This window comes from Macrobrachium rosenbergii, chromosome 3, assembly GCF_040412425.1.
Source record: "Macrobrachium rosenbergii isolate ZJJX-2024 chromosome 3, ASM4041242v1, whole genome shotgun sequence".
Taxonomy (NCBI): domain Eukaryota; kingdom Metazoa; phylum Arthropoda; class Malacostraca; order Decapoda; family Palaemonidae; genus Macrobrachium; species Macrobrachium rosenbergii.
In genome coordinates, this window is record NC_089743.1 from 77,613,760 (window position 1) to 77,629,970 (window position 16,211).

A 16,211-nucleotide genomic window follows, 5' to 3' on the forward strand; every position below is an offset into this window, starting at 1 on the left:
CTCCACCTATTCTGTAACCAAGTTCTTCTATCTTCCTGCCATCACCTGCCATATTTGCTCTGAAATACCTTAGGAATCAACCACTTTCATTTTTCTGTCTTCCACATTTTTCTGTCTTCCATATTAATGTTCATCGCTCCATTCTTCAGGTTTACAATTACTCTCATGGCCTTACTATTGCTCAACTTTACTCTCAACGTTCTCCTCTTGTCAAAGAATTTCCAACTCTTCCCCTAGATTCTGCAGTTGCCCTTCTCTATTCGAAATAGTTCTGCATAATCTACAAACACAAACTATTCCCCAATCCATTCATAGCTTATTTTCTTTTCGCATAACTTAGCACTTTACTCTACTTTCCTTTCTCTGACTTTTTGCATTACTTCAACCCTCTGTGCATCAAACACCCAAGACCATCTTAATTCCCCTTGTCTAACACCCACTGTTACACCAAACTAATAACTTTCCCATCTATATATTCCAACAAGCTTCGCTTTCATCTTAAGAAATTTTATTTGTTCTCAATAACTTATTTTCCATACCCTTCTTATTCCCTCTTTATTGTTTTGGTAATTAGTTTTCTCTAGGTTCATGTTGCATGCCACATATAGAATTTTCTCTTCACTTTTAAACTTCTCATAATATATCAGCTTCACTAAAACTCTTGACCCACACAACATCTTTGGGTAAACCTACACAGTTCTTCTCCACTAACCCTTCTTTCCCCAAATTCCAACCATTTACTTTCCCAAGTATACAAAGCATAGTTTAAACCATTGTAATTCTTGCAGTTCCCGCTGTCGTCACCCTTACCTGTATATATTCGAACAGTTATCAGTTAACACTTTCTCTTCACAACCATTCAGTTATACTATCACCACCGTACCACAGCATCTCATTTGTAAAACACATGAATTCCTCGTGTTTTCCATTCCTCAACCTATTAATTGGCCTCTATACGGCCTCAACAGCACCTTCCACAGGCATTCTCAATCTTACTCCAATCCCTTCCTCTCTTGCATTTCTCAACCAGCCTCTATTCTAGATTCCACATTAGCAAGTCTGCAATAACTCACTCCATCAACCCAGGCCGCACTCATTTCAAACATCAATTTTTTTGCATTTTTTATTCATTTGAGATCCTCGTGTTCCCTGTATTAACCTTGTCCCTGCATTCACTTTCCTATAGGAAACCTCTTATTCTCCTTCCTTTACTTCTCTCTTTTTCATTGAAATAATAAAGGGTTGGTACCTTGGATATAATAACTTCTCCTGCCCACTAACTGTAAATATTTGCCATGAATTTCACTGGATGAATGAAACGCCAACCGATAACAAAATTCGATATCACTGTTCAAAGAACTGGTAACATTAGCATGCTTTAAACAAAGTATAACATAATACCATAAATGTCCCCTTTCAACATTGGTAAAAAGGTTACTATGAATTTTAAACTTAGTTTAACCTTTATATTGGCAAAACTACTGGAGTTACAGAGGACGCAACACATCAGGGTCTATCAAGGTAGGGGTGGGGGATTTATGCTAATGGTTGAAATCTGAACAATTCATTGACAACTACAATTAGCCGGGGATTATATTCATAAAAATGACCTTAGCATACTACTCAAGTCAAATTAGTTAGAGCTACTTTCTACACATTATACGTGTCAAGTTAGCCCGAGAGATAAAGTTCTTAACACTGACTTTCGCACACTACATAAGTCAAAGTAGCCTGTGAGATTAAGGACTCAGACACTGACCTTTGCATATTACTGAAGTCAAATTAGCTACTGATAAGAAGTACTTAATTTTGACCTTTGTATATTCCACAAACCAAAGAAAGCAACGGTAATCGCATAAACTTACCAAAGGATACTAAGATGAATAATCAGACACTAGCGTGACAAACGTTACCATACCTGAAAAGAAAAAACTCGTGATAATGATAACGACAGTAAAAATCATAACTTACAACAGAAATAAAAAGGTAGCAGGATACGTTCTCTTCTGAATAAAATGAGAGTGGTGACAAGCCAAACAATCTGAATTTGAATTTTTCATGAACTTACGTTTAAAATAAAACCGAGTTTTTCAAGTTATACAAATCCTCGAAAATAGACAAATAATTCCAATGACTGCCAAAAACTTACAAATTAATACATTCTTAAGTTAATACACGTAAGGAAAAAAAACAGTTACTTACTCTTACGAGTTTAGAATAGTATTACAATATGGAAGCTCATAGTGCCATTTAGTGGATGATTACCTAAGAAGGAAGGTTGTCATTAGAAGTTACGTTGAAAATAAAATGGTAAAGGATTGAACACGTCTGTCAAAAAACTGTAATCTCTTTTAAATTTAAACTCGCTCACCTATCCGTCAAGATAGGAAATATTTTAAAAAACATTTTATGCCATTTTCATTTGTGAATTAGTAAACCTTTCGTGTACACTGTGCTTTTACTTTCATTTAACATTTTTTTTTATGTAGGACCTGGAAAGGACAAGTTTTCTTTGAAATGTTGTTTTAAGAAGACTGTAGCACACTGAAGGTAAAATTTTTGAAGTTGAGGCTGATCACAGCCAATCCATTTACAGAATAACAGTAATCATAATAATTACATAACAATAATTACAACAGCATCAAAATCAAAATACATAACTCAGTAGTGACTGCAAGAACGATATTAGCAAAACTGATACACACTGCATTTAATTAAAACGAAGCATCATAAAAAAATAAACTTAAAAGTAAACCAAAATAAATAAACACAAACACGAATCAACATTCGAGTCCATTGGAATTCGAGGTCAAACTCAACAGGATTTATTATCTTTGCCATCACCTTCCTCTCACACCCAGACTCATCCACTCTGTGACTCACCATAAACATGAAGGATTAGGGAACTACAAAATTTTTCAGGGGGTTTTTGTATCCTTTCCTGTTTCTTCACTTTGACGTAAGTCTTCTACTGAAATATCTATACATGAATATATATATACATATATATATATATATGTGTGTGTATATATATATATACACACACACACACACACATATATATATATATATATATATATATATATATATATATATATATATATATATATATATATATATATATATATATATATATATATAACAGATTTAATTTACATCATCAAACTGGGAAAATCTATATGGCACGATAAACAAGTTCACACAGAAGAGATAAATTACGTAGTATCTCCACACTTAAGCCTTCAAAAATCTGAAATTAATAATCATAAAAATGCAATCACGCTGTCAAAATAAAATGCAGTCGGTAATGTAAACATCCACAAAGACAACGGAATGCACTAACAAGAACAAACTCATAGATTTGGCGTCAGAATATGAACAAGCACGGTCTGATACCATGATCTGTTAAATAAAGAACACCGGGTTCAGGATAAAACTTCATTAGTTTTCCCTCTTTCTCTCCTAATTCACCTTGTCATGCAGAATTAAAGAAATGTTAAAACCAGACATATTGTACTCGTAAAATCTCCTAGTCCCTCTTCAGTAATCTTACACCTTCTCTCTCTCTCTCTCTCTCTCTCAGCATACAATTACTCAAACCAATATGAATTTCGAAATGCGCCTCATTTACATGGCAACATGTTTACAATACAGGTTACGTACGAACGTTCAACTCCTACCAAACAGCTGAAACCTTCACGCTAATAAAAATAAACAGACTGCCTGCAAGACACAACTACTGTGTGCGCGCTCAAACTCGTATTGAGAGAGAGAGAGAGAGAGAGAGAGAGAGAGAGAGAGAAGAGAGAGAGAGAGAGAGAGAGAGAGAGAGAAATCCAATCGCTATTTCTCTCATACTTTTTCATTCTAATTTTGTATTCTGTAAAGAGAACTGAATTCCTCATTTGCATGAACTCGGCAATATGTCTTAATACCCCAAGACAAGGTTGTTAAAAAGAAAGTAATTTTCTCTCACATTTCCACATTCTTACACAAATTATACTAATGTAATTTCATAAGTATTTTTAAAGAAAACGAAGCTGCCGGGCCAAAACTTACAATAATAAAGAAGAGAAACGCCATCATCCATTACCGAGTGTTTCGAAACGTGTTCGGAAAAACTTGTAGTGCAGATATTTTGTTTCACAACTTTCGACAAAAATACCAAATCTCATTAAGCAAGAAATGGCAGTTTTTATAAACCGTTCAGAAACTGATAAACAAATCCAATTACTAACGACGCCCAGATCTTGGAAAAACATATTATAAAAGTAATCCTTCACTTAACAATACCAACATCTCGTAACTTGATGTGGGACAAAGAAGATCCATTTTTCCAGCTGACAAGGATACAAGTTAATAGATGAGGAAAGAGAAAACAAAATGCAAATTGGTTATCTCCCATCCCAAAGAGCTTAGGGGGATAAAAGACAACATTTTTCCTGCAATGTATAAGAGAGCCAATTGTCTAAAAGAAAATTAATTACAAAAACAGGCAGAACCAGTGATTACTCCTCTGACTTCTTCAAGTCCTTATAATGAAAAATTCTATTCGATTTACCTTATTACTGTGTACCTTGCGCATTCATTCATTTTTTAAGGCCAAGCTTGACAGGGCCATTTTATCTTTCAGTGCACTGCAGAAACTACTATTATGATATTACAACTCAAGTCTCCCAATGGCTGAAGATTAGCCTAAAACCTGCATTACAATACAAGATTTCCGTTACCGGTCAACTAACGCCAAGAGTATGTTCTTCTGAAGTGAAGTTTACATAAAAAGAAAACTTGCACAAAAACTTGAGGCTAATCAAGCACAAAACCTCGAAAAAAGAGGAATTAGCAATAAATTGAAGGATCAGTGCCCATAACGTGCAGAGAACGACTATAAAAACAAATCCGACTAAGATACAAGACAACTTGAATCGTTATTGCCTAGAAATGACATAACATTCAAAATATGTTAGATTCCTATAAAAAGACTTTTAGAAAAAATAAAATCTCTAACGCTATTAAGTGGTTTGCCTAATTATAAAAAATACATGTGTATGTAAAAATAAGAAAATTAAAGCAACTAAGTTTTAATTTCTGTTAAAATAACAACAATAATGGAAAAGTGTTCACAATTCATCCAAAATAATAATTAACGTTAATAATAATGATAATTATAAAAAGACAACAATAACAATATAAACAATAATAATAATAATAATAATAATAATAATAATAATAATAATAATAATAATAAAGCCCCATATTTACGACTGGGCACAAAACCCACGACACAACCCAGAAAAGAAAACAAAACGGGTCACACAACAAAAAAGAGAATAATGTTAATGTTTCTAAACCCCTGGAAACTCATTAAAACAATGAGATATTGTTTCTTGGGAGGTTAAAAATTTCCCAAGACTTCAAAATTCCATCCATTAACGTATTATCATTAAGAAGTCTAAGGAAGGTGTGTTTCTGGGATTTTGTATCAAATTTCATGACATTTTCATAAAACAAGTACGTTAACATCGGTGTATGTTGAACTATTTACATAAAGTCTTGAGTAAGGGCATTACCAAGCTCATCCCATAATTCGGGCTTGCAAATTTGTAATAGATCTGAGGTGTATGAAGTGATAAAAAATAAGTCGCAATCAGTCTCGAGGAAGCCAACATACAGTGATGTCCTTATTCCTGTAAATGTAAGTTTGATTTATAAAGATGTTGGGAAGTGAATAGCATGTCCTGGAAAGCAATTTAGTATTTTGTAAATAATTCTGAGAATACTAACTAAAGGTATGCATTACAAAAATTCGATTTTGCTTATGATCAACAAGACAATCCATACAGTCTGGAAAAGTACTGAAGTAGTTGGCTACATATCTTTGTATATTTCAGCATAGTCCTTTCACGTTACAGCCACTTAAATCAAAACATTCTAGTCATAACATTGCATTTATGAGCGATGAATATTCTAACAACGGATAACCATAAATCAACAGGAAAGCAATGAATGAGAATAAAATAAAAAAAAAACTCTTCTATAACAATAACTAAAATCCCACCATGTATTTTCAAAAAAAAAAAAATTATGCTGTGAGGATGAGAGTAATATTCGATCTAACACTCCACTGCTCACTTTCTAAGTGGCCATATGCTACATATTATGATTTCATTCCCTTGATACTACAGTTTACGTACATACATACACACACACATACGTGTGTTCACACATTACACACACACACACACACACATATATATATATATATATATATATATATATATATATATATATATATATATATATAAACAAATAAATAAATCTATATATCATATATTATATATATATATATATATATATATATATATATATATATATATATATATATGTGTGTGTGTGTGTGTGTGTATATATATATATATATATATATATATATATATATATATATATATATATATATATATATATATATATATATATATATATATATTTAAGTAAATGTCGATCTGATTGCAAGTTCTTACCTTGGAAGTTAACACATCTAACTGGGAACCAACACTTCGTGCAATTAAAAAAAATGTTAGGAAAATTATGATTCAAGTAAATGGAAGGACTCAGGAGAGAAATTCCAGGTCTAAGTTAATTGAATATATTTACATAAATCAGAAGATCAATTCTAAAGAGACGTAAACGCTGGGCTCTTGGCACCTCTCGAGTGAAATGATACAAGAATAAATAACTAGAGTGCCACACAATTAACAATGAGACATAAATAAAATCAGCTTGAAGGCTTGACTGGTGGATGTTGGGGCACAGAGGATACAGATACTACAGCGTTTCACACACCCCTTCTGTAATGTATGGAGAAAGGAACACGATCACTGGGTAAGCCAAAACACAGTCTAATTATTACATGGGAATGCTGCAGGCTCAAGGAGTAACGTCAAGATATGTTCAGTTAAATTACCAACGAAATTCAGGGTCTCACACAATGCAAGGGGAAAAGGAAATGCGATAAGAGTAATGGATTAATGACAGAACACTCTCCACCGCACAGTACATTTATTCCTTAAGAGAATTTCCTTGGTTGCAGAATAAAATGGCTCTCAGACGAGTGAGGCCTTCTACACATGGCACCCTAAGGCAGCATTCGGAGGTAAGGTGATCGGCCAGACAAAGATATTGAAAGAGAGTTGGAGGTTATACTGGCTGCATGTTACAAAGACAGTCATCTGGGGTTGTGCTTATGTGGCTTCGGTTCACTGCCGGTGTTCATAGCCCCAAGTAATTCAGTTGTCCTGGCTGAGGAGGGCGATTCCTGTTTAATCCTGCTGTACCATGAAGGAGACAGTTTCTGTGTGGGAAAAGAGTCTTCAGCCAGTGAAAGTCATAACACAGATTAAGTTACGCGCTCTGAAGAGGGTTAGTGAGGGAAAGTACTGACCCTGACTCATTTAATGGGCAAAACTTAATTTACAGGGAGCCAGTCCTTAAATGCTCCCTGTTTCTGTGCTGTTTTTCTACAAATTAGCATAGAGGGCTGCGAAGAAGTGAATACTTCTAGCAGGTCCCTCTAAAGGTAGACATTGTACACCTCTTTCGGGGGTGAATGTCTGTAAATCAGCCTGAAAATGCGTACTGTTTAATGTTTTCCTCCTCAAGCCTTTGCAAAGCGTGTTAGACTAAGCTTAGACTAAACTTATCAAAGTGAGTGTGGTTAAGTGATTAAGTTTAACCTCAGCATGCATTAGTTAGTTGGGCAGCACCTGCAATAATTTAATTTTACTTTGTGTAACTTTAATATGAAATTGATTAAAAAAAAATTTTTTTTAATCTACTGTGCATATTATACAATAGCAATACTCCAGGTACGATAATCGTAAGGTTGCATGCATGTAGGCTAGGACGGGTTTCTGCCTGTAATGGTAGAGACTAGACTTAGCTAAAATAAAGTACAATTTCATACAAATCTCAAAAGCCTTTATGCATTCGTGTGAGTGTCATGGTACCTTGCTGAGGTGGTGGCACCGTGCCAGGTGTGGCACTAGAGTCGTAAGGGCCTAGTGGCTATGTGACATATAATTAATTTTCCCTTTCAAGGGTTTTAAATTTACCATGCAAGTAATTGCGCGAAAGGACAGTCAAAGACTCAAAGTGCCAGAAGGTCTGGCGGTTGGCACTCTGCATTGGTCAGAGTGTGATGTACTATAAAGTAAAAGAGTGATGCAAGGAAAAAGGTAAGTTGTTGCAAGGCATAAAAAGAGTTTATAAATGATTAAAGTTACAAAGAAGAAATGTTACAATGTTACAAAGGAGTAGTAAGACAAGTAACCTGGCATCTTACTCTAGTTTGGGTGCCAAATTACTAAATTAAAGTGGGGCATTGTGCCATTTGGGCAGGAATGCCAAGGGAGCTCAGTGGCTCTAGTAGGCTAATTGGATGTTCTACGCCGCTGACTTTTCTTCCTTGACCCTCTTTAGGTTGATGGTTTGACGTTGTAGGAGGAATTGGTGAAAGCGAGTCAGAGGAATGTGTTGGAGTGCCACCTGTTCCAGTTGCTGCAACAACTGAAGCAGAGGTGGTGCCAACAATTTATACCATTTGCCGTCGCAGTTCCTTGAGCTCTGCGACCAGCTGAGGTATGGAAGAATTTTCCATCAGAGTCTTATCTTTTGAGGACTGGGAAAGAGGAAGAAGTCTTTGTTAGCATGAGAGGCTCACATGTTACAATGACCAACTCAGGCACGGGTTGCAAGGCAGTGCCAGGGGATGAGCTTCCACTGGGATCAGGGGAATCCAGAGGGGACCATAGTATACTTTCGGTTGGCTCTCTTACCGAAACTGGTAGCAGGGCCAAGCCAGGAGAAGACAGGTGATCTAGGCTGGGATCTCCTGAAGTGAGATCTACGGTGGGCTCTGGCACTGACACTGAGGCAGGACAACACACAGGAATTAAATTTGGAATTGCCCCAACATTCAGGACGGACGGAGCGTGGCATTGCTCAGGGAGCCTGGCGGCATGGGCAGGGGAATTTGAGGTACCTGGGGATCTCCGGAACATGGTGGTGGTGGTGGTGGCTGGACGCTCAGGTGCCCAGACGGATTGGAGCCTGGCACTGCTCAGGGTGCTCAGGTGGCACTGGTGTTTTCCTAAGGCAGGTCTGTGAGGGACTATTTCAGCTTTAATCGGAGATTGTGAAGAGTCAGGACCCATGGGTTGTCTTGAGTCAAGTGGGGACAGAGTCCTGTCCTCCAGGGAGGTAACTGGCTACTGCAAGTGTGCAGATCTTGGTTCTGTGGGTTCTGGTGACCCTTAAACGAACTGTTGGGAGAATAAATTTGACATGATTAATGCTTTCTATGGTGATGAGGTTATGTTTCTCAATTTTAGCCCCATAAGGGACCTTGTCTTCCTGGCGTGGGGGTAGCTACCTTGAGGAGGTACCACAAATATAGGACCCTCGGTTGAAGGGCTTAATGATGGGTGATTAGTAACCGCCAGGGCAATGGTGGGTGTAGCTGCTTTGTTAGGGCAATCCTTCCAGAGGACGGAGTGCCTATAGACCTTGCAGGCAATGCAATAGAATTTGCTGAAATCCTTTTTAGGAGCTGGGGAAGACTGATGATGTTCTTTGGATTGATCAGGGGGAGGCTTTGCAGTGGCTCTCCCTTCAAATTTGCACTGGGATTCGAAGTGTCCCTTCCTTTTGCAATAAGTGCATTTAGGAGATGTAGAAGAGGTCCCATTCTTTGGTTGGCTGGCACTTGGAGCATCACGTAATGTGCGGTGAGATCACAGGGTAAGTTAGGCAGAATACACAAAACTTGTGCGAGGCACGTAAAGTGCGAGGTAGTTAACGTACACACAACAATCTCTCATTTGCCGAGTGCAGAGGTTATGGGTTCCAAGAAACGGAGTTAAGGTTATATGGTTCTGAAGAACGTAAATGTGACACTCCGACGATGGTACACTGGTGTGAGTAAGTTCAATGACTGGTTTTGTGGTGCTTAGGAGTGCGGACTCATTCCAGAGAATTGAGTAAAAATGTGTTCTCAATGTCCAATACTTGAAGAGCTTGGCTGTGGATGGTACCATGGAAGTAAAAAGCTTGTGAACACTATTTAATGAAGTATAAGCGTGAATGGGATTGTGAGAATCCCATAGTTACTGCTAGCAGACCAGACTTCCTGTATTTAATTGCTTATACTTGTAAATTAGGTTTGTCTTGTCGAAGCAAGTGGTAAAGCGATCGTTTGTAAATACAATACTTACAATATTAGGTGTTTACACTGGTAATGTTACTCGTAATTTAAACGTTCAGTCTTATCTCAGATGTACTGAAGGTATCATCAGTGAATGATTATGCTTGTTAAAGAGTGGATTCTTATTAAAGAATTTCCACAGTTACGTAAACGGTTACAATACTATCATAAATTATTGACAGTTGCATAATAAAAATGGCTTGCATGTGACCCAAAAGAAGTTAAAAAATGACGTAAAATAGTACGGTGATCGTGTGTGTGAGAATGGAATATGTTTAAGCTGTAGAATGGCTAATGACAGCTGAGAGGGACACAAGACGTCAGTAGGTGAGTCTCATGTCACAGCCACAGGCAAAACAAACAATAACTTTTCTGTTACGAGATACAAAATGAACTATGACTCTGTTTGCTTGAACTGAATTTAGGCATAGTCACTAACACTCAAAATACAAAATGATAATTCGCGGCAGCTAGAATTTTCAAAAATTTTATGTTAATTCTCCTACAGCAAGTTATGCTTCGTGTTGGTGGGGGCAGGGTCTCTGCGCACCACTCCATCTGCCTGCAAACGTTTCTTTGGAAATGGAGTAGTTGCTCAGCAGTATCAAAAAATTTCTGTTAAACAAATGGAGAGAAATTTTGCACTTTTCTCTTGAATTATCACTGTTCACTTCCTGGATAAATTCCTGCCTAGCTACTTCATGCAATTTGCCAACATGCAACAGCAACAGTCCCTGACTCATCTCCCCAACTGGCAACACTCTACCTGAGCAGGGTGAATAGAATTCCTACCTTCGCCTGGTTGGCTCTCATGAATGCATGCTGTATAAATTCTGGAATTTACAATTCCTAGTCACAGATTTACGAAAATCAAACATAAAATGAATACTTGTGCTGTATAACCTCTGTCTAACTGTATGCCCATAGAATAAAAATGGACTTACATTCAGGATTTGTTTCAGTCCTGCAACTTCAGCTTAGCATATGCAAGATCTGGCTAATTTGCTGCAATGTTGCAAAATACTAGCACTTAGCAAGTTGCAAGGAAAGATCCTATTGCAAAGGTTGCCATTTGCTACAAGTGTTGATTTGATTGCAAGTTCTTGCCTTGGAAGTTAACACATCTAACTGGAAACCAACACTTCGTGCAATTAAAAAATGCTAGGAAAATTATGATTCAAGTAAATGGAAGGACTCAGGAGAGAAATTCCAAGTCTAAGTTAATTGAATATATTTTAAAAAATCAGAAGATCAATTACAAAGAGCCATAAACGCTGAGCTCTTGGCATCTCTCAAGTGAAATGATACAAGATTAAATAACTAGAGTGCCACAATTAATAATGAGACAAGAATAAAATCAGCTTCAAGGCTTGACTGATGGATGTAGGGGCACAGAGGATACAGATGTTCTACAGCATTTCACACACCCCTTTTGTAATGTATGGAGAAAGGAACTCTATCACTGGGTGAGCCGAAACACAGTCTAATTAATACATGGGAATGATGAAGGCTCAAGGAGTAACGTCAAGATATATTCAGTTAAATAACCATAAAAATTCAGGGTCTAGCACAATACAAGGGGAAAAGGAAAAGGAAATGAGATAAGAGTAATAGATAAATGACAGAACACTCTCCACAGCACAATACCTTTATTCCTTAAGCGAAGCTCCTTGGTTGCAGAATAAAATGGCTCTCAAACGAGTGGGATCTTCTACACTTGGCACTTGAAGGTAGCACTTGGGGGGTAAGGTGATCGGCCAGACAAAGAGATCAAGCGAGAGCTCGGAGGTCACGCCAGCAGTGTGTTACAGGGACAGTCCTCTGTCTGCTTCTTCAGTTGTTGTTGTTGTATTAGATTTAGCTGGCCTTGTGCCAGCGCGGGCTCTTGCTCCTCGAGCAGCCCGTAACAGCAGTTGTTGACCTGGGGTTGTGTTTATATGGCTTTGGTTCACTGCTGGTGTTCATAGCACCCAGCAATTCAGGTGTCCTGGCTGAGTAGGGCGATTCCTGTTTAACCCTGCTATAGGCTGGCTATGCAAATGGGCGTCGCAAGGGAGACGGTTTCTTTGTGGGAAAAAGAGTCTTCGGGCAGTGAAAGTCACAAAACAGATTAAATTAAGCGCTTTGAAGAGGCTTAGTGAGGTATTGACCTTGACTCACTTAATGGGCAGAACTTAATTTACAAGGGGCCACTCCTTAAACGGTCCCTGTTTCTCTGTGTTGTTGAGGACTGCATGAAGCAGTGAATACTTCTAGCAATATATATATATATATATATATATATATATATATATATATATATATATATATATATATATATAATGATTATCTCTTGAATTTACTATGTAAATTGAGCTATACAATTGTAAAATACATGAAAGAACCTAACTGTATGTAAGGTATCTTTCACTTATACACTTTACTTGGCTTTCTAAAATAATAAAATTTGATTTCATCTCAGCACTTAACACATGAATTTCTGTGCAACACACGAAGGCAATGACACAAAGTTTCCCTAAGTCTGACAACGAATGATTAACCGCGAAACCAAGGCTAGAATCAGCTCTTATGAAATATACAAAAACAATCATCCCTCCTCTCCCCGTCATACTTGAAGCGCAGTCACCCTCAAGGAGATGCTAAGATAACACTTGAAGCAAAGTCATCCAGAAGATACTTCTTCACAATCTAATTTTAGCACAATCCCGGATGGGGTCTAGATTCGCCGCAGTGCCTCATGACAGCTGCTGGTTACGTGAAATCTACGACCGATATGCCACCGTGGTATTCATATTTTCATTACAAAATTATATATTCATGAACGAAGGTGGCTGCCAAGCGATGCAGTAGAAATATAAGGGACACCTTCGACACCTTGGATTAGATGGAATTGATAAACAATTATGTTTAAAAATTATATAAGGCTAAGCAGCAACAATGAAAAGCAATTTGCAATGGTAAGGGGAGTGGACTTGTGCCGTTCGAAGGTTTCACTCAGCGAGCACACAAAAAGTAAATGAAAATAGTAATCTGGAACTTTGCGTTAACACAAACATAATTCGGTAAAATATAATTTTGAATTTATCTGAATTAAGAGAAGTGTAGAAAGTCAAAGTAAGTAAATTATATTTTTAAATATATCATGAAGACTTTAATGAAATTAAATAAATACGGAATTTAAAATCAGGCTACATCCTATCTCCTCTACTTAAAAATAAATATACTGTAACAAACTTTTCGTTAAAAAAATTATTTCCGGATGTGTTCTTAACCTCGCAGGACGTCTAATTATAAATATTTAAAAATAATTCCAAATCTGACTGACTTCATGACCAAGTGACCCTGTACCCTGTACCCTGATGTTCAAAGGTATACACCGTACCAATATCCCACCTGTCAGTCGGAAACAATTACATGGGACACACACACACACACATTTTGAGCTGAGAGAGAAGGCGAGAGTTCATTCAATTCATTTTGGGGATTAAGGGTAAAAAAAAAAAAAAAAACAGAACGTCCACAGATGAGACTATACAAGCAAACAAAATCGAATGGAGGAATACACTGGGTACGCGTAAAGTATACGCAAACGTTCAGAGAGCATTTACCCAAGAGTGCATACAAAATCTGAGAGAAGTAAGAGTACTGTACGTATGAAACCAAACATTGTTCAAAGAAATGAATATATATTTCTCATTAGGTGAAATGTACCTTGTAAGAAGAGGCCACACCGAACAAAGTGAGAGAAATATGTTCATGAAACACATGTCTTGGACTAAATTAGATTATATATATATATATATATATATATATATATATATATATATATATGTATATATATATATATATATATATATATTGTATCTATATATATATATATATATAATCTTTTATGTCACATACACTGTAATTTTTAATATTACTAAGCTACAAATATCGTTAAAAATATATATATATATATATATGTGAATATTTAATTATATGGGATGACACAAATACTTAATTACACAAATGGGCGACACGCAAGAGATAAACAAATGCATATACACATACACATGCATGTTTACCGAATTTCGTGAAAAAAGAATGTTTGGATACAAAAAATGTTCAAATTTGGGTGAAAGGGGACACACACATTGAGACAATCACCAGTAGGTAAAGAGTGAACGAGAACGCATTTAAGTGACATGCCAAAACTCCTCCTCACCAGGATAAGGAAGATGGGGGTGGGGGTGCTAGCAGGGTAAGGGCGTCTTTGATATTTATAACCTGTGAGAGGGAGGAGGTGGGGGAGGAGTAGGAGGAGGAGCAGGAGGAGCAGGGGTGCAATGCTGCGTAGATTTTCAGTTGCTGACATACTTGAGCCCTTGATCGCTGCCTTGGGGCAGTCACAGGTATTCCAAAGACACCTTCGCCCCAACCCCTCATCTCTTCCCCACCCCCCTTTTTTTTAAGACTGACTTCAAGGCAACAAGACTAAAAAGAGAATTCAACAATGCAGAAAAAGAAGAACAATGTAAATAACGGTTAAGAATCACACTGACATCGGTTTAGTTCTGGTATGAATGTTTTCCCAGAGAGAGAGAGAGAGAGAGAGAGAGAGAGAGAGAGAGAGAGAGAGAGAGAGAGAGAGGATATTTTTCAAACGCAAAAAGAAGTAGACTGTGAGAAAAGGTAAGCCAACATCTCCTCCCTTCGAAGTTAGGCCAAAACAGACTTCGATAAGTCTAAAATCTAAATGAATGGAAATGGACTAATTTTACATAAAAAAAAAAAGACCAAGACAAAACTCAAAGACTGAACAGCTGAACAGTTCTCGGTCTTCAATTAACATAGACTGAACAGCTGAACAGTTTTCGGTCTTCAATTAACATTAACATTATGGAACAGTTTAAATGGCTTAATTAAATTCTTGACCTCTCCGTAAATTCCAATAATTAATTTTTGTTAGTGGAACATTAAACAGTCACTATTTGTTCTCTATTAAATTAAACTTGCTCATTCACTGGTGTCACAAAAATGAACCATAAACCATACAATTATGAGATTTCTAGTTGATGACGTGGCTTAAAAAGTAAGGAAACCTAATATCTTTAAATCACTGACCTGAGTATTCCAGAATGTAAAGTAATGGAATTGTTCTGAACTTAACACTCAATATTAAAACGAATGTGATTTTTCTAAACTGAACATTAAATATCAAATGAAGTAATAAGATTGTTCTAAATTAACGTTCAATATTAATACGAAGTGATGTGACTGTTCCAAATTTAACATTGTTTTCCAAGATGTAATGTGATTGTTCTAAGTTTAACATTCAGTTTTAAAACGGAGTGTCCCATTGACCTGGTTTCTCTGCTTAATGCCTTCTACTTTTTGCGGGGCCAATCAGCAATGTCAAATGTGTCATATATATCCAACCTACAGAATAATTTCCGCTATCATGATGCAGGAAAATAAATATGATAGTTTCCAACGATATACACTTAACGTATGAAACACAATGATTAAAAACGTAGTACCATCCAAAGTAATCATAGCAATTACGAAAATAATTAGCAATCCTGCCGTTAAAACATCTAATATTAATACGTATTATTACTGAGGGGAACTGAGCTGTCAAATTTTAGGCAAAAATAGCTCCTTCGATTATACAAATATTTTTTTTTTTTTTAAAGAATTAGAGGATATTTTTACAGTATGCGAATACGCCAATTTACCATCTGCTTTCATCAGGTTAATACATACATGCATACATACACGTGTATGTATATAATATATATACATATATATATATATATATATATATATATATATATATATATATATACATATATACTGTATATATATATATATATATATATTTGTGAAATTATCATCACACACTGATTTATATACAGTCATGGGGCTACGAATTGGATATTAAACGACATTTGCAGCTTCATGACTG

General features: G+C 36.4%; 1 protein-coding gene across 1 annotated transcript in view; it reads right to left on the minus strand.

The window, feature by feature from the left end:
* Nucleotides 1–547: 547 nt before the first annotated feature.
* The window catches only part of LOC136826027 (uncharacterized), a 653,467-nt gene continuing 637,803 nt past the window's right edge, over nucleotides 548–16,211 (minus strand). The window contains exon 3 of the mRNA XM_067082900.1: nucleotides 548–1,918. Within this exon, the coding sequence (XP_066939001.1) occupies nucleotides 1,875–1,918 (44 nt within the window). The 3' untranslated portion in view covers nucleotides 548–1,874. The remainder of the gene's footprint in view (nucleotides 1,919–16,211) is intronic.